Raw genomic sequence first — 26961 nt, 5'->3', positions numbered from 1 at the left:
ATTAGTAGCTGAAAATAGGTGGGAGGGAAGTGGTTAAAATTATTTCATAATTCTCGTGCCAAACGTACCACAAAATAGTTTCTCTCTCAAAGTAAGTCTTTTTCCACTTAAAGAAAATTAAACTTTCCCAATTAAAATAAGGAAGATTAATTTAAATTTGGTCGAATAAAAAAGAAATTTCCTAGCACGTTCGTTGTATTTTAATCATGCTAAAAATTACGGTAAGTAATATAATCTGTGACGACAAACAGCATTTCTATTCAGCGCGCATGCGTATATACAAAGTAACCATGGCAATCATACATGATCTTAATGAAGGCCGAGCTAATCAAATCACAACTAACAAGACGGCACGAAGGCAAGCAACATAGTTATCTGATATTCCGATTAGGGATCGGCGACCGCCCTTGCCTAAGCTCTAACTAAAGGAGCGGGGCGATTTCCCATCGGAGATGATTGATATTCGGCCTTTGATGTGCCGCATCCTCAGTCGGGTTCAACTACCCTTGCGCGTAATCCTAAGAATATTTCGGATGGACCCTCCGATCCGCGAAAACGAGGGCTTTGACGCGGTCTTGCAAAATTCCATAATCTCATTTGGGAGTCAGGGAAAGGATTTTCTTTTGAAGGAAACTTATTTCACGGATATTCATAAGTTTTTGAAGTATTATAAAAAACTAGATATATGTAAATGATCTGTAATCGGCTTAAGCTCAATTTGAGGATACATGCTCTCCATCTTTGATTCTTTTAATAGTGATGTGATTGAGAAATACACGAAAAAATTCTCTTAGTCCATCCTCACAGGCTAAATTTCAGAGAAAGCTTAAGTGTGATGCTAAAAAAAATCAGGGTCCATCATAGACTGGAGTCGTTTACAATGCATGTAATACTAATAGTAAACACAAATAATGATACAGGATTTAGTTTGCATAAACGACTGGAAGAATCCGGTGTTCCAGCCTTATAGATACCGGGCCTAGCTACGCAGAAACTTGCATAGCGAAAAAACAATTTATCAAGCAACAACAAACTCTCAAAATAAAATCAACTCAAATGAAACATTTTTAACACACAAATCCACACACATTTTATTTTCAAGAACTTTTTTTGAGCGGGAAAAAATTTTAATTGCGATATTGACACTTTTTTTTGTTTGGAGTTTCAAACAAAGGTTTCTAGACGACTAAAATTTACTTTTTTGCTTTATTTCTAATATGTCTGAATTAGTCGTCTAGCTTGCTAGACTAGGTCCATCATAGACTCTGACATCCACTAACGGATACGTGCTTCTATTGCGGTTTTTTTTGTAGAGGCCTTCAATTCAGACTATAGCTCACATAGGTTATCCAAAAGAACAATATTTTAAAGGGTGTTCCCTAAAATGATGAAAGTAAAAAAAAAACTGAATTTTATGGTAAATATTGATTTTTGAATTAGTACCTTATTGATATTTACATTTACAAGTCTAGATCCTTCCCAGCCTCTAGCTCTAGTCTCAAAAAAAAAATTAATCATTTATTCAAATAGATTGAAATAACTAGAGAAATCTCTGTCCCCAAAAAATTGTAACAAAATTAAAATCAAGAACACATTCCCTTCTCATAGACCCACTAGAACCTTTTCCCACTGGTAAAATTGGCCAAAATATCGTCCCCAGTGAAAAATTCAACTCAAATCTTTTTCCTCACTGAAAATAATCAAATAAGCAAATTCTTAAGGAAAAATTAGCAAAATTTTGGGTTATTTTTTCACCCCCACTGAATTTTCTGCTGGCAATTGATGAGCTCCAAATCAAAGTTTAATTAAATGAAACTATATAACATCTCTCTTTCACTTCATTAGACCTAGACATAGACTAAGCAACAAAATTGTTTTTGATATCCACTTTTTTTGCTTAGAAAAGCTTAAAGCACTTCATCTAGCCCTTCGGGCTTTACATAAATCTGTGGTTCATTCAGCTTAAGTCTGACATTTTATTTTACTCATACTTCAGTTTCGTTGGAGGAACCATCAGAGTCTTTTATTCGAACCAAAATACCATCTTTTTTGTAGATCAAACTTTCTCGTGTCATGAAACCCATTGATGATGACGATTGGGGTGAAAGAAATTTCCGGTTGAAACTTTTCTTCTTTTCCCGTATCCAAACCTGAATGACAGAGCGGAACTCTCGATTCAATACGGTATACATGACCGGGTTGCACAATGACGTAAGCGTCTTCATGATGTAGAAAAGATTAAGTATGGTTAAGTTTATAGTAATTTGGTCTTGTGAAATATGAGATTGAATGTCTAAATAGATACGGAATGTGAAATGAGGTAACGTCAGTGTCGCGAAACAGAAATACATGACGGCAAAAATGTAAACGGCACGTCGCTGTTGTCGTGTGACGTTTAAAGAGAACTGTCCGGTATATGAGGGTGTCCGTAAAATAATTTTCCGTACTTCACGGAACATCATGAAAAAGAGGATTCCCATTACAATAAAAGGAATCATCAAATAAGCAACAAAACAAATGATAGAATACCACATCTCGATTGTTCGTATCTTCTCAACCTCATCCAATGAAATGTTGTCACTACCTCCAACATAAGGATGTAAATATGTAATTTGTAGACTAGAAGTTAATCCAGGGATAACCCATATCCCGATCACCACGCGTTTAATGGATTTTAGAGTCACAATATCTTTGTATCGCAGCGCGTAGAAAAGGGATAACGCGCGATCGATTGTGATGCAGAGTAGATGTAATACACTCGCCCCAACTATGAAAGTTGTATAAATCTCAGCGCCGATTCGTATTGCGAACGATTGGTGCGGAAATATTGACCGCTCGATCATGACGTGAATTATGACGGTGGTACCGGACATCCAATCACATACGGAAAGGCTGTGTAGTAAGCGGTTGGATGGTTTTTTGGTTAGTTGAGGTCTCATCAGAAATAAAATGAAAACAAAAGTGTTGATGATTATGATGGATATACTGAGGACCAGATTGATGATATTGTTGATATTCATTCTGTTGGTCTGTAAAGTTGTTCTCGCTGCTTTATTTCTTCTTTACTGAAATAAATTAAAATTTCTAGAGATTAAATAAGCATTCAGTATAAGTATTACCCATGCCCAAAAAAGGGCACGATAATTACTCAAGAATAAGAACAAAGGCCATCGGAAACACTCTGATGGTAGGAAGTTAGAACGAGAGTTTGGATTCTTGACTCTTTATATTTTTTTACTCTCGCATCCTTATGGATTACTCCGAATAAAGGAGGAGGGATAATACACAAAGGGAATGTGGATGCGAAAAAGGATTTTATTGAGCAATAGAAAGTTTCATATCTACAATCAAGGTCGTATTATTTGAGAAAGAAGGGAAATCGCAAGGAAATTTCAAAACCACAAATTTGCAATGATTACATTTAACAGATAATCCGAAATCGACTTTCACACCCGAACTTCATATTTTGAAAAATTCCCAATATATTTCGACCCAGATTGCAGGCTTATTTTACAGGTTTACATATCATGTACAAAAATCCCTTCAAAATAAGGTTGATTATTTTAGGATTCAATAGAAAACAACGAGTCAATACAACTTAAAAGTATGATAATAATATTACCATATGTAAAGGCAGACGATCCTCCGTTATAGAGATAGTAAACACAGGAAAATATACATGTACAGAGTTTACAGTCATCACGGCGGTTTACGGAAAAAAATATTGGCGGTAAAGTTTGGAGCACTTTTATACTGTAAACACCGCCACCTGTTTACTCCACCCCGAACCTTGTGTAGACAATATAATCGTCTACCTTAAAGGTAACCTTTTTTATCTATATTCAGGTGACAAACTAACAAACGCTAAAACACTAAAGACTCCGACCCTCCCGCAAAAGACCACTGGATCACACCAACAACAGGAGGAAGGAACCAAAGGTAATCTCCGAAAATCCCATAAAAAACGAAATATCCTAAACATTTATAACAACGTAACAAGGGTCCTTATAATATTCCCATTCCATTATTTAGTCCCCTCCTCGTTTTTAGTAACTCACTGATTTTTAAATCAATATTTTATCAAGAATAAACTGTCTCTGGTCTTTCAAACATTATATTATCTACCCATCTTTGAAGGATACTATTTCGTATTGGGATAGTCGAAACCCTGCCATACTAGATTTCTAGACCCAGGGAAATGCTAGACCCAATAGTTGCCCCACGGGCCAAAATTACTTTTAAATGTCATCACTATTAGCTCGGGGGGGGGGGGCTTATAACTTTACCCGTAGGAAGTCTCTTGAGGATAAACTGTGAAACGGGGGTCAACCGTGGTCTGGCCCAAGAGAAAATTTTCGAAATTTAGAATGCCTAGATTGCTTGAAAAAGCATATTATGTGCACCATTACATTGATACCGAACTCCAAAGAAAGGGTACTGGGGTGATTTGACCGGGAGACGCAAAATTCAGTTTGAGTCCCTTCCTCAGTAGAGAAAATCGGTGAAAAAGTAATGCAAGTGAAGCGATCGCGAAAGTTTTTTGACTATTTTTGCTCTTTTACTGCTGAAAAAAGACCTTAAAACGCGACTGCAAGCCAATTGTGTCTTGTTAACCAACAGTTATTTTTGAAAATCTTTGACTTCATTTAACACTGACTATTCACTGGCAAAGATCTGGTACGACGAGCCGTACCCATTGCGGCGTCCCTACTGCATTATTTTTTTACATGTTATTAAGATTCAATTTCGAAACTTACCCTATTTTTGCAGTACCGTTTCTCTGTGGTTTTCACCGAAATACCGTACATATTTTAAACAAAAATACCGTATCCCGAGATAAAAATCTGACTTTTACCGTCACCGTCATCTGAAATCCTGTCATCCCGTGTCTTTCCCACGAATACCGATATCCCGTGTTTAAAAAAGCCTTATCCCCGATACTGTCAAACCGTACGCTCCCCTCAAATAGTAAGTTTACTATAAGAAAATTTTAAGAACATTGATCACGCATATTGCCGAGCCTTAGTCCAAATCTACTAGTTCTTATAAAATAACGTTTAGTTTAATAATTTACTATGTATGTAGTGGGTGCATTTAAAGAGGAGACTTAAAGTATTTTGATGAAAGGCAAATATTTTGATAACCCTGTTTGCAAACAGGTGAGAAAAATACTCCGGCTCAGTCTTCTTAAAGCTCCACTTTTAGCAAAAGATAAACGTTGAAATAACGTTGTGTGTCAGCTGGGAAAGCTCCACTTTTAGCAAATCGATAGCGCCCGCGATCTCATCAAGTCCATCTTCAGTAAAACTGAACTATGGTGGAAATCACTTTGATTATTGTACTTTTGAAAGATATAGATCTTAACCTTGAGCAACCTTACCACGACTAAAGAATGAAGAAGCGAAGAAGGGAAAGGGGTGAAAAAAAAGAAAATAATAAGAAAATTCCATCTGTTTATACCACAAAGGAAACAAAAAGTGAAACAAAAGATACATTGATTTCTTTTGTTTTCAACAATTAAGGCATAAAATTTTATCACCAATCTTTACCTTTGGAAGAACATATGCCGTGACCGAAGTATTTTTAGTAAAAACAATAAAACTTAATCCGAAAATTGATTTTGCCATGGATCAATGTGGAGTCAGATCACAAACAACAAAATTTTCATTTTCTGAAAAACTAATATTTCGCTTCACAACAAAAGCATCGTCATAGTGATAGTAATACTGAAAATGTTGAACAAATTTCTAGAACAATCAAAAATCAACTAGCGGAACAAATTCAAGTCTGTAGAGGCTTTCAAACCCGAGTTCATTTCTGGATTTTTATCTTTAATTGCCAATGCCTCTTTAAACAAAAGAACAGACCAATTATCGCTTTTGTCAACAACTCGAATGTTATTGCGAACAAATTCTTTGTTATAATATAGACAGGTTATGGTCATTGAGTTTCAAGCCCGAAGGGCTAGAGGTCAATCTCTTTGGTAGGATTTGAAGCCAACAAATCCTACCAAAGTTGCGCGGCCTTGAGCGACCCGCCTGGTTTTTACACAAATGACAGATTGAAACTAAAATTTACCGCTTAATTTTGAAAAATATATCACTCGAAAACAAAGGAATTGCTAGATTCAATCCGTCATCAAAAATACGGCGCATATTTTAAGGCTTCAATTTTTCTTGCCTTAGAAAGGTTAGAGATTGACCTCTAGCCCTTCGGGCTTGAAACTCAATGGTTATGGTATAGTATAGACAGGAGGCGCCTCCTATGCTGACAAAGCAGAATAAAAAAAAGAATTTCTCAAACTTTAAAGTTTAAAATTTTGCTTGCGCCGTGTAGAAGAGAGAAAAAGTTGTTCCTTTCTTTAGTTTAAAAAATGATGTGTAAGCAAATGATAGGAGATGCAGGGAAAATACCTTAAATGATTCCCTTTAAACGATCAAAAGTGACAGAGGAAGTGCAACCATGGTTTGCGTCGGCCTTTCCAAAAAAGCTGTTGTTTTTATGGACGGGGGACGATTTACAACATTCTAATTCTCGCTTGTTTGCGATTCGTTTTTGACAAAATTTGCGCTTGCTTGCCTTGCCTGCTCTTATATTTCAAGATTCGTAGGCTTCGGAGCTCTAAAGATTTTAAGTATTTGCTTGAAAACACCCCTGTGTCCCAGACCCGGTGGGATTCCCAACCCACTGTAAAATGTGACTAAAATTTTGTCCCGGTAGAAACAATACCCTACTATTTCAGTCCTACTACAAAAATGTTTTCATCCCATTTAAAATTCGGGAGTTTCTAAACAGCGACCAGAAATGGCGACCACGACCAGCGACCACGACCGGCGACCAGATAAATTTGGGTTATCGAGTTTTTCCTTTTCTCCACCGTAGAGTCTTTCCCTTATGATTATTTATTTATCGAATTGAAGAGTAAAGCTCACCCCTGTCTCACCTACAGTGATTATAAAGCCACGTGCAAAACGTGTAGAGCCCGGGGGGTACCCCCGTACTTAGGCAAATGGAGGGTACGGTATGTGCCGCCCTTAAGGGTACCTTTTTTGGACTTCCAAAGTCCCGCTAAGGGTCGGAAAAATCAGAAAATCAAATTTCAGTCCCACTAAGGGTCGGTAAATTGGAAAATTTCAACTTTTTACCCCCTGAAAGATCGAAATTTGGTCAAATTTGTCCCGCTAAGGGTCGTAAAATTCACAAACTTTTCCTTTGTTTTCTCCTTTTTAGTCCCGGCAAGGGTCCAAAGTTCGAAAGTCGGGCGGCCACCCCCCCCCCGTCAGCTCGCAACCCTAGTACCCCCCCCCCCGGATGTAGAGCAGCCATTTCAACGCTCTTGGAGCTTGAATAGAGTGTCAACTTCTATCCTTTTGTATTTTTGGCATCAAATTAATTAGTGGCAAAATTTGTGCTGGAATTTATTTAGGAAGCTTTATATTTGATCATCAGATCATTATTTTGTCAAAATAAGTCATTTTGACAATGTAAGGAGAATAGAATAATTGATGAGACTGATATCTCTAAAACTAGCCTTCCCTGCTTTTTCCTACTGACAATTTCTATCTATTCATACTAAAGGCATCTCATTCGGTACAATTAAAATATTTGGTGTAATAAAGTTTACAGGCATCACACTTAATTGCCCTGTCAATATTTTTGTCAAAAAGTGTCACTTTGTCTAGAAAATGACTGGTCACGTCAAAAGTCACTTTTAGTATTCTCTAGCTAGAGTAATTTTCAGCCACGTGTTCAATGGTTCAATGAAAGCCACATCAGGACTCGATTTGGATGTTCTCTACGGTGGAGAGAGCAGGTAAACTCGATAACCCAAATTTATCTGGTCGCCGGTCGTGGTCACTGGTCGTGGTCACCATTTCTGGTCGATGTTTAGAAACTCCCTTAAAATTCAGTGTAAAAAATTGCACTCCAAAATCATCCCCACTGGATTTTTTGACCTGAGAAGAATTAGAATTTTTATCCCCCTTGGGATTTCGATGGAAATTTGTGTGTGAAGAAGTTTCAACGGGGCTTTGACTGAGACAGGGGTGTCTCGAACGCAGAATTACAGGGAAAGACTCAGCACTTTCTTTTGTCTCTGCACATCGTTTTGAATTTGTTCTCTTTTTTTTTCGGAAGATATTTTTGATTATCATACTCAACTTGAGTATTTTATTATACAACTTTATAGCAGAATGTTTTTGATTTATATTGTAATTTAAAATTCTTCTTTGATTCTCTTGCATAAAGTATCAGTTAAAATTAGACACAAACAACTCTCTTTTAGGACGAGATCGAAAAAGTTTTTGACAATAATTTTGACTGTCACTCAGCTCAGTTTTTTTTGCCTGCTTAATTTTTAAAAACCCACACACAGAAATAGATTTTAAGTAATAGTTCACAGTTTTTACATAAATGAACGCGCATTTATAAATTAAAGCCCTCCAATTCATACTGAAAGGAACTGATATAAAGTTTTTATATAAAAAATAGCGACATCTGCAGGGGTTTACTATCATTAATTATGCGCATAGCAAGATCTATTTATATCCGCTGTATATATTCAAAATACAAGAGAAAGAAAGTATCAGTCAGTCACACAGTATATATTGTTATTAAAGCAAAGAAGAGATTTTTTTGCTGGTCGAGGGTGCAAATTACTGAGAGAAAAAGTTTTGCTAGAGGAAACAATTTTTAAAGAGTTTGGATATTTCAAGGCGCGGATCACTATTTCTACGATCGGCTGATGTAAAGTTTTCCTCGATTAATTTTTTTCTGGAAAAATATGACGTCAAATATTTTATTTAACGTCAATTCGTCAATTGTTAACAGTCAATAATAGATTTCATACAAACAAGCTTTCTTTCCAATCTCACCTTCGCTCAATCAACAACACTCAACAACACCACAACCAACCAAGTTCTCTCTCACTCAACCTTCAACGCAAACAAGCAGCAACAAGAATAACTTACAACAGAACTTTAGCTAAAGATTAACACTGATCTAGCTTGTGTACAACCATAAGGAAAAAGTTAAAAACATTCTTATTTCATCTTTTTCGCATACTTCAACAACAACAATGTATTCCTGGGTCGCCTCATTTTTCAACGAAGATTCTACCAGCAACACTACCTTGTACGCTGATCAACTGATCGCACAACAAACAGGTCAACAACCAAAGGAAGAATGGACCTGGATCGAGCTCATTGATGATAAAGAAGAAAACGGTCTCATCATTGTACAGACGGACGAAAGTGTCCGCGCGCACAACCTTGAAACAGAAGATCCCACGCCTTCCAAACGTAAGCGGCCGATCACAAAACGCGATGTTCTCGCGCGTAAAACTTTCAGGCGATCTTTACATACTGACCGCCCTCTGATGAGTAAACCACGTCCATCTACCCTCCGAAAGCTCGCCAAAGCTGGACCATTAGATGTTCAACTACGTAAATTCTGTAAAGTTCAACAGACCACTTCTGAAGTGCTGTCTGCAACCTTTCCAACATGTAATTTATTCAATATTGGTACCAATACACAATTTGATTGCGATATCTCATACCTGCTGAATAACACAACGTTCTTAAAGTGCGTCCTGGAAGGAATTCTCAAAGAAGAAGTCATCCTAGACCGTAAGTAACTTTTTACTATCGTAGTTGCTTATCGAAGCAAGTACTTTCGATGATTCATCCTTTTTCCTCTTTCTATTTCATCAAGTTTGGCTCATTTTTAGGGAAACTGGGTAGGAGTGAAAGGTGTTTCTTATTTTGATAACAATTGTGGTTAGAAATGAGGTATTATCAATAGGATACAATGGTTGATGAAAACACCCCTGTGTCACAGACCAACTGGGACCCCAAATTTCTCCCCTAATGGGAAAATACCCTGGGAAATTGACTTTGATTTCATCCCCATTCGTAACTTAATGTTTAAAAATTTCACTCCAAAACCATCCGCACTGGATTTTTTAACCTTGGAACAATAGAATTTCTATCCCCACTGAGAATAAAATCTTCATTGGGGCTGTGAGACAAGGGTGTATGAAGGTGTATGAGGAGATAGAAGTAGAAAGTAGCGTGCTCAATCTTTTAGTTATTTTTTTGAGATGTCAACTTGTTCACATAGTCGAACCTCCAATCGATGGACACTTTAAGAGTCGGGAAACCTCCGTTTCCCCGATGTTATAGTTAGGGGGTGATTCCTGATTTTCGCAACTTTCATACTGGAAATAGGAGCTCAGGGAGTTTTGCATTTGGATAATGATTTTTCGGCTGACTTTTCTGATAGGGATGATATCTTACCCAGTCTGTCTAAGACTCTACAAACTTCCGAAACTATAAACTTGAAAGCTGCTTGCAATAACTTTAAAAATACGCGTAGACATCCCTTTAAAAACCGAAAAACAAAGTATCTCTTGCTTCGGTGGCCTGCTGCAAGATTGATAACAAAATATTTTGAACTCACGTTCTATCAGTTTCATTTTCTGTAAATTTTAGATAAGGCTGATAACATAAACACTCATCAAATTGTTGCATTATTTTATCCGTATTGCTTCGATTAAACGCCGGCCCGGGTGTTCATTAAATTTGTCGGATTTTAGGAGGGGGCGTTTATTGAAAGTTTTACTTTTAGGGAGGGGCGTTTATTTTCGAAGTAATACGGCATATGTTTTAGTTGTTAATAGTCGAGCCGTAAAGCTAGTCTTCAAAACTTCCCCAATCGGCAATAAGTATTACCGTTTTCATCTGAAATTTTAAAGTTAAATTTAGTAACGTTTATTAAATTTGTTAGTGTGTTTCTGAAGCCTTAAGAAAGTTTACTCGATGTCTGAGAGTATTTATCTGATAGAGAGGGGGGATATTCCAAAAAAGACGTTTATTGATAAATTGATAACGGGAGAACCTTCAAGAAGGAATATCTGTGTTTTTAATCAAAGCTGATCTAAATATTTCCTGTAGTGAGGGCAAAAGCTAAACCTCAAACAGGACCGTCTGGTCTGATTCAATTCCTTCTTAAATAAATTTAGAATCACTATACTACAATATAAAAGGAAGTAATTTTAGCGAATTTACCAAAAATCTGCTATACAGTCTCTTTAACACGAACCTCTATAACTCGAAAAAGCTTTCTCGTCCCTTTCAGTTAAGGTCGGTGTCCACTTTCGCGCGAAGCGCGCGAAACTTTTCACGTTATTTGTAACGTCATTGGCTGATTGAAAAAAGAAGCAATTCCATTGGTCAAAAATTGACGTAACGGTTGAAAAAAGTTAAACTTCCTTCAACTTTTTTTTTGTTCGCGCGAAACTTTTTTATGACGTAATCTTTTCTTCAGGCAAAAACGGTTAAGAAAAAATCTTTCGCGCGCTTCGCACGAAAGTGGACACCGGCCTTTAACAATGCTTTATAATACTCCATAACTCGAAATTTCCAAACTCTCAAACAAATTTGTGTTCTCCGTGCGTGTTAGAATTATAGAGATTCCACTGTATTAAGTTCCCGCCAAAAACTATTTTTTCCGCTCTTTTATTTTCCAAATTCTTGCTATTTAAGAGAACAAAACGACTTTTTTGCTCATTTAAAAACGACTTTCGCAAAAAATATCGCTAAGCTGCTGAATTAAATCCGCCGCCATCCGCCCAATTGAATTTCCTCTGATAAAACTTTTTCGGTCATATCCGCCAAACTTCTTCCATTAGGTTATGTAGTCCAAAAGACTTCAACACCTTCATACAATTCATACTGTAGTCACCCCAAGTCGAAAGTTTATTGATAAGAATGCATCGCCCTTAACGTTCAATAGTTTGCTTAATAATAGAAACCAACCAATATTTAAATTTTCTACGAAGCTTCCAAAACAGCATGAGTTTAAAACCCCTTCTCCTTTTTATCACAAATAAAAGATTGATGGACAAACAAGAAGTGATACAAGACTTAAATTGAAGACGATGAACTTTTGACCTTATCTTGTTGAAAGAAATCACCCCGAAAACTCCACCTAAATAAACATTATACCGATATGTTCAGGTTTTTTTATGCCTGTCCTTTGCATAAATATAAAAGTTTGAAGTGAAAAGTATGCTCGGTTTGAGGGTTATTTTGAATGTACAGGGGATCAACTGATGCTTGTCCGGGGGTCAAAATTCACAATATCCGGGGGTAAATTTCTAAAAAATGTTATGTCCTCCACCCCCGATATTAAATTTTGTTCTGGAAAAACCCAATATCTTTTTAATAAAGAAAAAAAAATTTGAACCAGAAGAATTCATTTCCAGAAACCTCAAATTTTCAGAGTTTTAATTGGGTTTTACTTTATCCTCAATTTTTCAAAAAAGAAGAAAAAGATTTAGACAGTGCAAGTAGACAGCTCATTCAGTATTTTTAAGACCTACAGGGGAACAAACCGTTTCGGCAATATATTGGGTTTTCCTAGACATACTCAATTATTTTGGATGTAAAATACCCGGGGCCCCCCTAGGGCAAAATGGGTTACGGTGATGCGCCGCTGGTCAGGGTACCTTTTTAATCTCTACGAGTCCCAGGTAGGGTCACAAAAACACCAAAATAGAAAAATCAGTCCCTCGTAGGGTGCCTTTTTTGGGGGTAAAATAACAGGTTTGGGATCAGTGGTCTCCGTGGTATTAGGTAGCGCCGGATTAAAACATTGCCCGACTAAATCTCAATTTTGGCTAGTATGAGTTGCGATAGGATTGAAATTCTCCCCAGCGCTCTTATTTAGGAATGGAAACGAATTTCACCGGTCCAAGGTACGAAAAGAATTTACAATTCGCCGGTCTAAAAATTCGGTTCACCGCCTCAAGTACATATTCTAATTCACGCTAATCAACCGTAATCAACACACTGGGCTGCTAATAATTCGCGGGCCTTGGATCTAGAATTCCCAATCCCAATCACACTGGAAAGATTTGCCAAAATATCGTCCCCGGTGGGAAATTATATACTCCAATTTCTGTCCCCACTGTAAAAAAATCAAATAAACCAATCCTCACTGCAAAATATTATGCTATTTTCCCTATCCCTACTTAATCTTCTGACTTGAGATTTAAATCCCCAGCCAAAAAGATATGGGAATATCAATCGCAATGGAGTTTCAGTCCACTATTATTATCCCCATTGACTGAAAAAATCCTACCGGGTTCTTTGAGAAGGGGGTATTTGTTGACTTGGTTTTCTTTTAGCTCTTCCTAATTTCTCTTCCATGCTCTGTTCATCGTATGATTGCATAACGTTGAACCACTATGACGTCAACTTTCTTTTCTAAACCTCTAAACTTTGAGAGATTATTAAGGTTAATCTTCAGTCTCAGAACTCTCTGACTTTAGAAAATAAGACATATTGAAAATCAAATTGACATTGTTGTGAGTCAAACCTGTTTTATATTAACTGCACTATGAAAAAGTTTTCAAAATCTTTCAATAACTTTCCAAAAAAGAGTTGAACGTTTATTTTTCAAACTCATTTCAACAACACCACCCCGTTGATTCCAAAGGTTGATATCTGACAAACCAAATTACTTTTTGAGTCTAAAATTAGCTTAATATAAGAACTCATGGACAAAATGTGACGCAAAAATCGCTTGCTTGTTGATGAAACTTTCTACCGATGAATCTATTACCAATAGGGTATGCTTAAAGGTTTCATTATTACATTAGTATCCTCGTTTTATATCAGACACATATTTCATATCAGGACTGACAGTGTCTGCCTATTGTTATATTGTGCTGATATATACAAAAAAAGTGGTTTTCTTTTCCTTTTTCTGGCCAATCTTGCTCCGCATCTGCGTCGATCCAATGTGAAAAAGCTTGTGAATTAAAATTGATGAGTAAGCAAACGATATCACTCTTATTTAAAAATAAAACTTTTAAATTTTCTAATACCGTAATTTTTCTGCTTCAACGCATGGAAATAGAAATGATTATAACTTTTTGACGCTATGCTTGAAATCTTAGAGAAAGATTTATTACAATATTTTAGCGTTGAAAATACGCGTTGATAATTAGCACGGAATTCCGTGTAATTAGAGAAGAATAGATTGACTGTGCTAGATAAGAGATCTTTATTGGCTCATCATTGGCTGAAACTAATTAACCAATAAACAACGATTTACACGCTTTTTCTTTTATAAGAATACACTTTATAAGAATGCGTCCATGATGAAAATGGCCTAAAAATTAAGAATATGCTTAGAATATCACCATCATGTAATTTGGCTACTCAAGCTAAGAATGTCATTTTATGTTTGAGACGTGTGTACTAAATGTTAAATCTAGTCTGAATTAGTATCCTAACCTAAGAATTCTGTAAGAATATTTTAGGATGATTTTCCCAAAAAAGTTAAGAATAGATGAAATGGATTTACACCATTCTTATAAAAAAGCAAAAAAAAAATTGACCCACACAAAAACAGTTTTTCTACTCATGCATCTTCGCTAGAGACTTGAAGAGTGGGATTAAAAAGAATTGCAAAAAATCTGTGAAACAGTGAATTCTTCAAAAGTCTACCCTTACAGTACATTTCTAATATCTCGAAAAACGTACCCTTAACCGCCTCACATACCCCTCGGTAAATTTGCCCGGCTGTCCCCCGAGCCTATGATAATAAATAAACTTATATTTTTTGTTCTTCTCGCTGCATTGAGAAAAGTCAACAATCTTTTTATAATTCTTCTTCACTTTCAACGACTGTAATCAACCGATAATTGATCTTCTTACGCGTGCCGTTTTTCTTTACTGAATGTTAGACGATGATATTAAAGCCTTTTCTACGGGAAGAAGTACAGCCGGTTGTGGACAAAAAGAACTAATAGAAAAAAACGATAATGTAAAATAAAAAGTATTTCGTTCTGGAAAAAGAGAAAATTAAAAAATTATTTTCCGCACACTCCCCAAATATCAGTGAAATGTAAACATCTTTTACATTCTTGCTCCTTTTTTCTACATTGCCATTTCTTATTTGTAACCTTTTGCAAAGTGTGGGAAGCTTATTTTTAAAACTTTAAAAACTATTTCGAAGATTTGGAAGGATTCACAATTTGTAAATAAGGAGACGAGTCCAGGAAACGGATTTTTATTTTCGACTCTCGGTCAAATTTTCAAACGAAAATTAGACACAGATTGACAAACGATCCAAAAAGTTCTACGCCCTCGTTATTTCAATTTTTTTCTCAACCAGTTCGTAATAGACTTGATTGTAATCGGGGGCGTGTATATGTTTGTTCGCTGAAAAATACTTTTTTGCAATGTCTTCAATAGATTATGTTCGGATTTGCCCAGGTTAAACCGAACTCGAAAACAAAGACTACACGTTTTTTTTTAATAAGAACGTCAAAAAATTTCGAAGCCTTCGGATGTTCTTAGTTCTTTGGATTTGAAGCCTAAAAATGTTCTTAAAATGTTCTTATTTTCAGCATTTTTTGAGCATTTTGATGTAATTTCTTAAGAAAATGCATGGTTTTAAGTCTCCAAAGCCTCAGAATATTCTTAGAATGTTCTTAAATTTTTGGGCCTCGAAGCCTTATGTTCTTATATAGTTTGTTCTTATAAAAAAAACGTGTATAGTGGATATCTTCATATCAAACACGTGCCTCAAAAGGGTAGTTTGAGCTGAGTGGAAAATTGTCAATATTGTATACGATATGATATACATTCCAGCCCTTTATTTCGGAGTTCAGTGATAGTGACAGTGATAGGGGAAAAATCAGGATTTTTTTAAAGCCCATTTGTCAAAAGATGACATTGGGCAAAAAAAGGCGCTGTGGTATAGTGGTCATTGACCTTGGTTGCTGCACAGGTGACTGAGGTTCGATTCCCACTCGCAGTAGTTCACTTGGCAAGTGAATGAATCTTCGCCCGGGTCAACCCATGACATGTGAGGGGAATTGGGTAGTCGGGTTCAAGGTGCTGACGGAGCGCTAATTGAAAGCGTCTATAGTTGCGAAAATGGGCCTCAAAGCCTCCTGCGTCTCAACCAAATAGAAATAGAAATAAAAAGAAGAAAACTCATATAAAAAATACATGGCAACTTTCATGGGGGGGGAGGTGCAGAGTGCAGGAAAAATTTAAAATTTTTAAAAGGTAGAGAAGTGACACCTCCTCCCATATATGGAAAGTATTTACATGCTGCCTAAGCATGTAGGCAAAATAGGATAGAAAACACTTAAATGAAAAGTAACTTAAGGGAAACATTTTGCTCTATCAGAGAAACCCTTCACTATGGTTTGAAAATGGCTCTCTTTTTTCACAATACTGAATCTTTTTTCTAATTTAGGTTCTTTACAACAATGGCTCGAACTTCTTATGAATGTTGGACGAAAGAAGCAAATCAAAGCAAATCAACAACCGCTCGCTATCGAATGGAGAAAGAAAGAGGAGGAACAGTTATTCATTGAATGGCGTTCAACTGAAGACACCGCCCTCCCCGCCAAAGAAGGCGTTTTGATTGAAGAAATTGATGATATAGAATTCGAACCTCATGTTAACGATGATGACGTCATTATAACCATGGTTCGATATCCATTACCAAGTTGGTTACGACGTATCAATACTTTTGATAACCGTCACGAGTTACCGTGTCATTTGAAACACCTCAGAGCCGAAGATTTTCATCAAGCTTGCGGAGAGAGTAACGTGTTGCCTATTCATACTTGTGATCCCTTGACTCGAGTACCTGATCATTTGAAACAGCTAAGACCAGAAGATTTTCATCAAGCATGTGGTGAAGCCAATGTGATGCCAGTTCAGACCTGTGATACACTGACTCGAGTCCCATTATGGATGCAACGTCTTGATGTGGTAGAATTACGTCACGATAAAGAACACGCATCAACGGTACGCATCCCTACCTGGATGAGGCAGTTGTGTGTCAATAATGAGGAGATGGGAGGCTGCTATCGGTTACCTTCATGGATGAACCGTATCAATGTTGATATTCCGGACCCAAAACCAGCCAATTGTGACTTGATTCAAACAGTAAGAGGGTCCAATTCTTGGTTCTCTACCACCGCCACCACAAGGTGGGTCTCCAACACTCGCCCCAGGAAATGGATTCGGGCTTCATCAGAAACTACCATCCTTCTGAATAATGCTCAAACCATTTGTAACAGTATGATCAATTTCGCTATGGTACTGGCTACTGCTACTTGTAAAGCGGCTGAGAAGACAGCTACTGATCTTTCTCTCTCCAGTCCTGTACCCAACACCATTCAAACCAGCGCATGTGCTCAGAAAAAGAAACGTGTTTTATCACAAAGTTCATTATTAGCTAAACACCTTGCTACGAAGAGTGCTAAGAAAAATAAGAAATGGTTAAGTAAAGTTAACAATGTGAAGAAGATTCAAAACAAACGCAACCAACGCTACAACGCGAAATCTTTCAGTGGAAGCAAATGCGTACGAGCTTGTTAAATCCACCAATAAAACTTTTTTTTGTAACATCTTGATGAACATTATGTTAAATATAATTATTTTGTGAAAATATCCCAAAAAATATGCACTTTTATTAGTCAATCTATCCCAAGTCGTTGACTTCAATCGAGCTAACCATGGATGTGTGTATATTGTTTCTTTAATTAGCCAAAACATTTGATTCCATTTGATTCCATTTTTTCAATATGCCCGACGCATCCAGGGTTGCTCATAAGAATTATCACTTACGAAAAACGTGATTTCACCACATATCGCACTAATTAAAGTCATTTGTTTAAATTTATCCTAGAATTTATTTTTTGTTAGTTAGTTCTTTAGCGTTTCTTCATATATTTATAGCTAGTACACTTATCTATTTATTTTATGTGAATTTTTGATGAATAGAAATTTTTTGAAATTCTTTAATAAAGTTATCAAATTTCTTGGTTCTTAGAACGAATTTTCATAGGGGGGGGTTTTCAGGGGTCTTAAATACCGTCATACCGACAAAATTTTGGGTCAAATACCGTAATACCGTCGGTGAAGGAAGCCTAATACCGATACCGATATTATATTAATGTTTTTTTTCGAAAATAATGAATTTTCAGTTATCAAATCTATTGTGCAATACACGTTTTTTTTTATAAGAACATCAAAAATTTTCGAAGCCTTCGGATGTTCTTAGTTTTTTGGATTTGAAGCCTATAAATGTTCTTAAAATGTTCTTATTTTCAGCATTTTTTGAGCATTTTGATGTAATTTCTTAAGAAATTGCATGTTTTTAAGTCTCCAAAGCCTTAGTATGTTCTTAGAATGTTCTTAAATTTTTGGGCTCGAAGCCTTATGTTCTTATATAGTTTGTTCTTATAAAAAAAAAAACGTGTATAACAAATTAGAAACTGTACAAACAAGTCTTGTACTTTATGAGGCCCCCAGTCAACCCTCAATTCAGGTATTCACGCACAAATGTTTGCCAATTCACGTATTCACGCGCGAAAAAAAACATTTTCACATTCACGCACCAATTTTGCTTTTACATCTTTGGTTAAAAAATTGTGACCTTATTGGGTTAAATTTAACCTTTTTATGGTCTCTTTTAAACAGATTGACCTATTCTTATACCCAACATTTTTGCCAATATATAAAGTTTTTTGCTAGTTTTGTGACCTTACTCTCGATATCGTCGACTTTTTAAGGCCTCTTTTACAGCTATTTGAGCTTTCATAAAGCAATATCTTATGTCTGCCGCGCCAAAGTTACTTGCTTGTTACAGGAGGCAAATGCAAAATTAAGCCTTTCCCCCAATAATTTCTTCCTCGCAGACCCGTAAGATGTCTTTTATATTGAGAATTAATTCAAAATTGAGGTTTGGGGCAATCATGGTCTGAGAAGCCGTAGACTTCAAGACAGGCATAGAGGTGGTGCTGTGGTGCAACTAGAGGACACGGATTCTAAAGTTGAACCCCCCCTCCTATCGGAGGAAAGAAAATAAATGGAAAATAAGAACGTGAGCGAAGCGAGCGCGAAAATTTTTCGACAATTTTCGCTCTCCTTTGCAGTGCCGTAGGAAGCATCTTCATATAGGTGGGGGCTGAAGTTCAGTGACACCGCGAGGGCCAACCATGGTTTGGCCCGAGGGGGAAAATTTTGAAAATTTGAGCTCTAGATTGCTTGAAAATGCACTCAATAGTGACAATTATGACAAATTAAAAAAGAAAAACTTTGCATTTTTCAAAATAACCATTTTTGAAAAAATTATTGGGGGGGGCATAGCCTCCCCTTGCCCCCCCCCAGTTGGTACGGCACTGCTTTGTTATTGAAAAACGGCCTTAATACACTATTGTTAGCCAAGTATGCCTTGTTTGGGAACAATTTTTGATTTTATTTAACACTGACCATTTGTTGGCAAAAATATGGTACGGCGAGCGACGTACCTGCCGTACCCGGTGCGGCGTTCCAAGAGTTTTGTCCAAGAAAACATTTTAAAATTTAAAATGCCTAGATTGCCTGAAAACGCATCATGTGCATCATGATGTGAATTATTTTCTAATCGTTCGATGCTGCACAAGATGTTTTTAGAACTACCTACTTTTACTAATTATTGAAGGAGTAAATACCGCCTTTACTGTCTATAAGTTACTGCAGTATCAGTGTATTGTATTGTAGTAGCAATATAAGTGAATACGGAGAGACGAGACCATATCATTTAGTGCTGACGGAGAAAATTTTATCTAGACTCATTAGTTGGATGCAGTATTTGCATCACAAAAAGTGCGCCCGCAGAAAAATAACGAAAATATTTGTTTAGATATCGTAAAGTTTTGCTTATTTTGAATAACCTCACCATGACAATAAGTCAATAGGAAATCCAAGATTGTGCGAGCGAAGCGATCAAGAAAATTTTACTGGTTAAAATAGCGGAATAGACTTATCTTTTTTGAAAATTTTTCTGCATGAAACTCATGAAGAAACTAAAAGGTGAATAGTTTTATACCGAAATACCGTTTTTTATTGATAAAAGTATCGAAATACCGACAAAAAAACAGGCAATTTACCGATACCGGTAGAAAATAAAATACCGTAATCCCGTCGTTTTTTTCTCGTAATACCGATATACCGGGGGTAAAAAGGCCCAATACCGTCATACCGTAAAAGTGAAAACCCCCCCTTCATACTGTTGATAATCCGGGGGGGGGGGGTGCAATCGATGGAAAAAGACCGCACGTGTGGTCCAAAGGCCTTTGAAACCGGACCGGTAAATTTGGTCGACAAATCATTTTCTTGACCATTTTAAGGCAAAATATGGTCAGAGTTTTCAAATTTTACACCCTTAGAGTGCGCAATTTTTCTCATCTTTGCTTACACTTTTTGGGAAGCTTGGAAAAAAGATACATAAGGGCCGCACGTACGGTCGCGTCGTTTACCTTGAGTACCCCCGGCTGATAATCGTTTGTTTCAGTGTCCGGATAAACAGATAAAATAAAAATCAACCTAAATAGCCATTCTCTATCTTAAATCTCTCAGAAGCTCCGATTTTAACAAAAAGAAAAGTAGTAGACTCCGGGTCACTAGGACTAGAACCCCTATACATTACAAATTTTGAAGCCTTCGGAATATTATGTGTTTTAAGACTAAAAATTTTCCTATTTTCACCATTTTGTGAGTATTTTTCGTCGATTTTCCTAAGAAAACAGACGTTTTAAGGTCTGCAAGGCAAAGCCTTAAAACGTTCTTAACTTGTTCTTATCATTTTAGCCATCGAAGCCTTGTTTTCTTACATAGTTTGTTCTTATGGGGGAACATATGTTAAAACGCCAGCAAATAAACAACCGCTCCGCCGCCAATCCGCCAGGGCCCTAGGGCGGTTCGGTTCAAATGGAAGCACGTGACGTAACCTATCTTGGTACATCGAGGTCCGAAACAACAATCATGAGTTGAAATTTTTAGAAATTATGCAAAATCGCCATAAAAAATGTGCTGGGTTTTGCTCTTGCAACTTGCTGCACTTTAAGATTATTGTCAAAGGACATACACCTCGACCAATTTCAAGCTACTTTGCCAGATAGAAAGTTGCTATGACGAAGTTAGAAGAGGGTTGTCGACATTTAGACCAACTATCAACTATGGTGTGGATAAAAGCTTGGTGGTCTACGTCTACGTCTGTGCGTGTCGTTATTATTAAAAAGAAAACTGTTAAAAAGATATGATTAATCACTTACAAAAATTGCCTATTTTCAGTTTGAATCTTGATGCTTGAATTATGTTTCTTGTCAGGCTAGCTCTAAAGCTCTAAAACAGCATTTAATAACATGAAAACCAGAATATGATTCTTCAGGGATGAGGGAATCAAGGGGCCGTCGACATTCGAATTTCAAATTTTTTAACGGCATTTGGCCGTTATGGTTCTGACCCCCTCCCCCCTCTACGTTAACAGCCATCAAATTCTCTAAAGTTAAAGAATTGTCAAAAATCGATGAAACTCTAAATTTTTCAAATACACTTTCATCGTTGTTTCGTCAGCCATCTTTAATTTCGCTACGGCTTCGCTCAGTTTACATTTTAAAAATAACAGAGATAATTTCTAAACTTTTTTCCGAAAGTTGCACGAATTAATTATCTCCGTAATGATAATCAAAAGAATAGCGGCATTTCAAAGAAAAAGACCAACCGTCTGCGAAATTCAAGGGCCGCGCTGACCGTCTAAACAAAAGGAACACGAGACATAAACAGTGTAGCTGGAACCTCGATATTCCAGGATTAGAAAAAGCTATACCTGTTATCTTTTTTCTTTAAAGAATCAACAAGCCATCAACATTGATAAATTACACACATTCCCTCAGAAACTTTTAAAATTATCTGCCATTATGACTTTCTTGAAGCCGTTCCTAAATTAACCAATCGGGTTAGGTATCAGAATTCCTATGGGAGTTCTTTTCCGAGATTTGTAAAATAGTTAAGTCAGCAAAAAACTTTTCCCGGGGGTTTGAGGAATAAACAGAACTGTTATCATTCATTTTTTATTTAACCGTATATTTAAATTTGCGCTCAAAAATACTTTAATAAATAAGTTAATAATATTCAAATATACTATTTGTATCTCTCAGAAAATAAAAACTTACAGAACGACATAGTTTATCATTTAGACTACCCCGTGTTTGAACCATTCTATCGTGGGCGCAAAATAGGGCGGAAACTAAGTAGCACCCTCAGTGCAAGATTGCCGCCTCATCTTTATTCGCCCGCACGAAAACGAGCTAGTCATTTTTTTCTCGTGCGCTCAAGGGGAAAAGGAAAGTGATCGATATTCTTTGAATAAAAAACGTCAGAAACAAACCCAAAGACCAAAAGATGTATTTTGTTGTTGAGAATCAATCCTGTGAAGATGAAAAAATTTCTGCTATGGGTTTTTTTCGGAACGCTGAAAAACTCTAATTTCGATCTTCCTTAAGGTAAAGAGGTTGCAAGATTTGGTCTAGCGAGGCAAAAATCGCTAAAAAATTGGTAAAATCGTAATCCTCAAAAATTGAAGTTCCAGCCTCACTGATAAATATTGGGTCGTTTGTTTTGGTTAAAATTATTCTAAAAAATAGCGAAGTGAATACTTTAGGTATGTGACTTTAGCAGATCTTAGTTGATAAAAGGAGGAAAAGAAATATGGAAAGTAACATTTGTATGGAATAAACGTCTCAAAAATCTATATTTTCTGGGGAAAAGAATTGATATGTGGTGAGTTGACCCCTAAAGAGATTTTCGACCTTCCCTTAACGGCACATGGTCGACCCCCTCCCCCCCTTAACGGCCAAAATGCCGTTAAAAAATTCGAAAGTCGAATGTCGACGGCCCCCAAAAGTATAAAGTGCACTTACAAACATCAATAGCATCAAATAGCAAAATTAATTACGACACTGTCATCATTGACAATAAAACAAACGATTTTCTGTCAAGAGCCTTGTAAACATTCCAACAACATTCATTGATACAGCTACCGTAAGATTGGGTAACTTGCATCAGTGGAGGCTAACATGCATAGCCCTCAAATAAAAGACCTGGCTGGTCAATAAAATACAACTATGCAGCTCCGCTCGCAGCTCTACTCTACCATTTTTGTTTTGATTTAACTGTATTTTAATGACCAGCCAGGTCTTTCATTTGAGGGCTGCTATGCATGTTAGCCTCCACTGATGCAAGTTACCCAATCTCACAGTACATCTACCATTTTAGCGCGGTCTGAGGATTGAACCAAGAACGCTCGCAGAAGGTGGGTGAAAAACTTCAATCTGTCAATCATTTTCTCCAGCAAAGAGTACGCAAAGCGATTCTATTTCTATATATTTATTTGCATAAATTCATTAGAATTACTTTCGCAAATATAGCTTTACAATAGTGCAATTACTTTTTTATTTTCTGGTTTACAGACATTACGAGGAAAAGTTTTGGACAGGAGGATGGAAAAAAAATAAAAATAAAATTGATGTTTTAAATTTTTTTAATTTTGAAAGATATCTTTTTTAATTTTCTTTTTAAAAATCTGAAATCGGAGGAAATAATAAAATAAAATTTTATGAAATTTCCTAAAGTAACGATTTTTTTAGATTTAAAGACAATAAGAATAAAGTGCAAGATGTTGTTATAGATAGGGTCTATGGATAAAAAACACTAAAAATAAAATGAAACATAGAAATGTACACATAAAGACTGATATGTGTATATGTAAGGCTGACATAGCCTCCCATTTAGGGTTCGCCCTTAAGGTTCCCACTTAGGTTCCCCCATCCCACTTTTCTGGTATGCCTATTTTTATATCTACTCTTGAATTTTAACAATCACATAAAGGACTTTAAATAAAAGCGATTACAAAAAAAAGAAAAAAAATGAAGAAAATCAACTGTTTGTTTTTTATGGATAGGGAAATTCCATGGGGAAGTTCCCTGACATTAAGGGAAGGATCAAAGTATCTTTACATTGGCAGAATAGGGCACAGCTGTGTTAGATCATTTAACCCCCTCTCTCTTTCTCTTCTTTTCTTTTGTTTTCCTGTTTAAGTAAAGGTTTTTTATTTATTTCTTCTTTTTTGAAGGTCGGAGGAGAAAAAGTAAATAAATTTTTTTTAAATCTCTATTTTATTTTTATTTTATTTTGGCAAAAATAACGGCAGCGGATCCGTAAACCAATAGATAAAAAAGTACTTGCCTAAAGTAGATAAAAATAATTCTGCACATGTAAATAAATGGGCCATTGTTTGAGGTCAGGTAAAATTCCCAGGAAATAGACTATCCGGCAGTGCGCGGATCTAGGTGGGTGTCTTCTCCCTCGTAGATCTTTTTCTTGGGAAGTTATTCTTCAAATTAGTTTTCAACAAGGTCAGCTCTTTTCAAATTTTTTATGTATAGCTCAAAATTTAAGAGCAATTGCACCTAAGAAAATCTGTAAGTGGGATCATTGATGTCTTGGATTTTTTTCTTTTTTAGATATGTGGGGGTTCATGGGTGGAACAAAATTCCAAAATTTGAGCCTCAGAGCTCAAGCCGTTCCCGAGATATCGCATTTTGAAGTTTCAAAATTTTTGTCTAAAATACAGACCGGTAATTTACAGACCAGAATTCCAAATTGCTATAAATCCTTATTGGTAAGTCCAAATGACTTGAAATTTTGCACAGATACACAAGACCATAAACATTTTCTAAAAACAAAAACAAAAATTAAAACTTTTTTCCAAAATGGCAGATATTTGAAGCCAAAGTTTTGAGCTGCTTGAAAATACCGGTTGTATTTGATTCTCAGTTATTCCCGGCCCGAGATTCCAAATTGAATTTTTTTTTCAGATCCTGAAAGATCAATCTCTTAACTACCAAATATCAAAAATCTGTCGTGGAGAATTCATTTTTGGCTCAATAAATCAATTTTAAAGATAACCTATATTTTCCGAAAATTCCCTTGCAACGCCCTAGCAACAAGGCTTTAACAGGCTCAAAAATTGGTTTTAATGATTGACAGTCCATTTCTGGACAGTTGTGATCCAAGACTGATCAAATCATTAGAGGATATTCCTCTATATGCAAAAGAAATTCATAATTTTCACTGCCTGCGATGATATTAAGAGCCATTTTTTTAAGAGTCTTCAGCGTGTTATACCTCATCCTCTTGGATTTTGATGAAATTTTGACCAAATGATCTATCACACAAGAAAAAAAGACCCGAAAATTTCACCTTGATATCTCATGTAGATTTGAAGATACAGCGTCTCAAAGATAGGCTAATACTATACTATAAGCGAAAATTGACCCCTAAATTTCATGAACTCTGGTGAGGAGTACTTTCTCAAGGTTTTTGAAAATGTTGATTTCATTAAAAAGCGGCGGTTTAATTTTTCATAATTTCCTTTAGAAGTTTTGTGGGGCATTCTTTTGCTTGTGAGTGAAGTAAACGATAAAGCACTCTTGCAGCATTAATCTTTGATACAAATTTTGGCGGGCGACAGTGTGACTAACTGCCATTAGAAGGTATTTTTACATTCTAGTTTGAAAAGGATTTGGTTTGTGCCCTTTTAAATCAAGTGATCAAGAGTTATATTAGCAATTTTAGAACATTTATACAATTTCTAATAGCATTCAAACATAATTTTCAGTCATTTTGGGGCGGTTTTTGTAGGTGTTTGTAGTAATTCTGAAGAAAAAAAATTATTTAAGAGTCTTTGATCTTGATCTTGAATGATATATCATGATTGGGAAGTGCTATGAACTTGTCTTACTTTTTTTAGGTCTCATTTCTTACTATTGTTGTTATTTTTTACATCAGTCTTCAGCATGTAACTTGTTAGAATATTACTTTGTATAAAAATAGCTGAATGGCTGAAAGTATAATGTTCTGTCTATTGTGCAAAATGTGCAGTAATTTCTTTAATCTCATTTTTTTAATTTTTAGACTGAGTTTCTATCATTTTCAAAGATACTGTAAAGCAGGGGAGGGGGTCGTTACTAAAATTTCAGACATCATGACTTTTAGTGACGTGGTGGTATTACAAAAAAGTTCCTAAAGCATTTTAGTACCATGTGTACTGAAATCTCAAATTAGGTGGGGTCTTCAAGAATTTTAAGAAAAATTTTAGTACATGAGTACTAAAAATAACCAAATTTTAGTAAATTTAACTATTGACCAAACATTTTGGGCAAAATGAAAAAAATAAAAAATTTCTATATAAGATTTAAACACCCCTGTGTCACTAATCAAGCAAAAATTTCGTCCCGGTGGGAAAATACCCTTGAATTTCAGCCCCACTGGGAAATTGACTTTGATTTCATCCCCACTCTAAATTCCATGTTAAAAAATTGCACTCCAAAACCACCCCCGCTGGGTTTTTTAACCTTGGAACAATAGAATTTCTATCATTGGCATTTCAATAGGAATTTTTATCCCCACTGAGGAAAAAGGTTCCACCGGGGCTGTGAAACAGGGGTGTATTTTATGTTCTGCTTTTATATACTATGGAATAAGAAATATTTTCGAAGTTGAATGCTTTGTTTTTGTAAAGAACAATGGATAACTGGATAGAAAAGAAATAGCAAGCTGTAAATTAGAGGTGAAAAATAACCAATCAATCTTTGCAATAACTAAAAAATTAGAGCAGAGCAAAAGTGTCTTGACTGTTTCTGAGTCTTTATTTAGAATAGAGAGAGAGATAGATCAGGCTCATTGACAGCTTAAATAACCAGAGTTGGCATTTTGCTGAAAATCCAAAGACCACCATTCTCTGAACCAAATTCCAAAATAAGCCTTAGGTGGTCACTATGTCCAAAAAAAACTTAGTACATGTGTACTAAAATTTCTTTTTCAAAAATTAGGTTGGGGTATGTCAAAAATCGTCAAAAAACCTTTTAGTACTCATATGTGTCTTGGATTTTAGTACCGAACCCCCCCCCCCCCATGTGTAAATTAAAAATTTTTAAATAATACTTCACAGTATATTTGAAAATGATATTATTACACTATTTAATGTTTAGTTTATCTGTAAAAAATTATTGGATATTAGATTTGACTGAACTTTACA

At 36.0% G+C, this 26961-nt stretch overlaps 2 protein-coding genes across 2 annotated transcripts; one reads left to right on the top strand and one right to left on the bottom strand.

Annotated features, from left to right (window-relative positions):
* Positions 1–1570: 1570 nt before the first annotated feature.
* On the bottom strand, positions 1571–3061 carry LOC136798874 (melanocyte-stimulating hormone receptor-like). The gene has a single exon (XM_067055538.1). It carries the CDS (start codon positions 3018–3020, stop codon positions 1986–1988), a length of 1035 nt encoding a protein of 344 aa, XP_066911639.1. The 5' UTR covers positions 3021–3061; the 3' UTR covers positions 1571–1985.
* A 5510-nt stretch (positions 3062–8571) lies between these two features.
* On the top strand, positions 8572–17847 carry LOC136798950 (uncharacterized). The gene is made up of 2 exons (XM_067055626.1): positions 8572–9626; positions 16282–17847. Exons 1-2 carry the CDS (start codon positions 9077–9079, stop codon positions 17415–17417), a joined length of 1686 nt encoding a protein of 561 aa, XP_066911727.1. The 5' UTR covers positions 8572–9076; the 3' UTR covers positions 17418–17847.
* The last annotated feature ends 9114 nt before the right edge of the window (positions 17848–26961 follow it).

Source organism: Clytia hemisphaerica, unplaced genomic scaffold, assembly GCF_902728285.1.
Source record: "Clytia hemisphaerica strain Z4C2 unplaced genomic scaffold, Clytia hemisphaerica genome assembly, whole genome shotgun sequence".
NCBI classification, from domain to species: domain Eukaryota; kingdom Metazoa; phylum Cnidaria; class Hydrozoa; order Leptothecata; family Clytiidae; genus Clytia; species Clytia hemisphaerica.
Note: the sequence above shows the minus strand (reverse complement) of the source record. Positions and strands in the feature narration are given on the sequence as shown.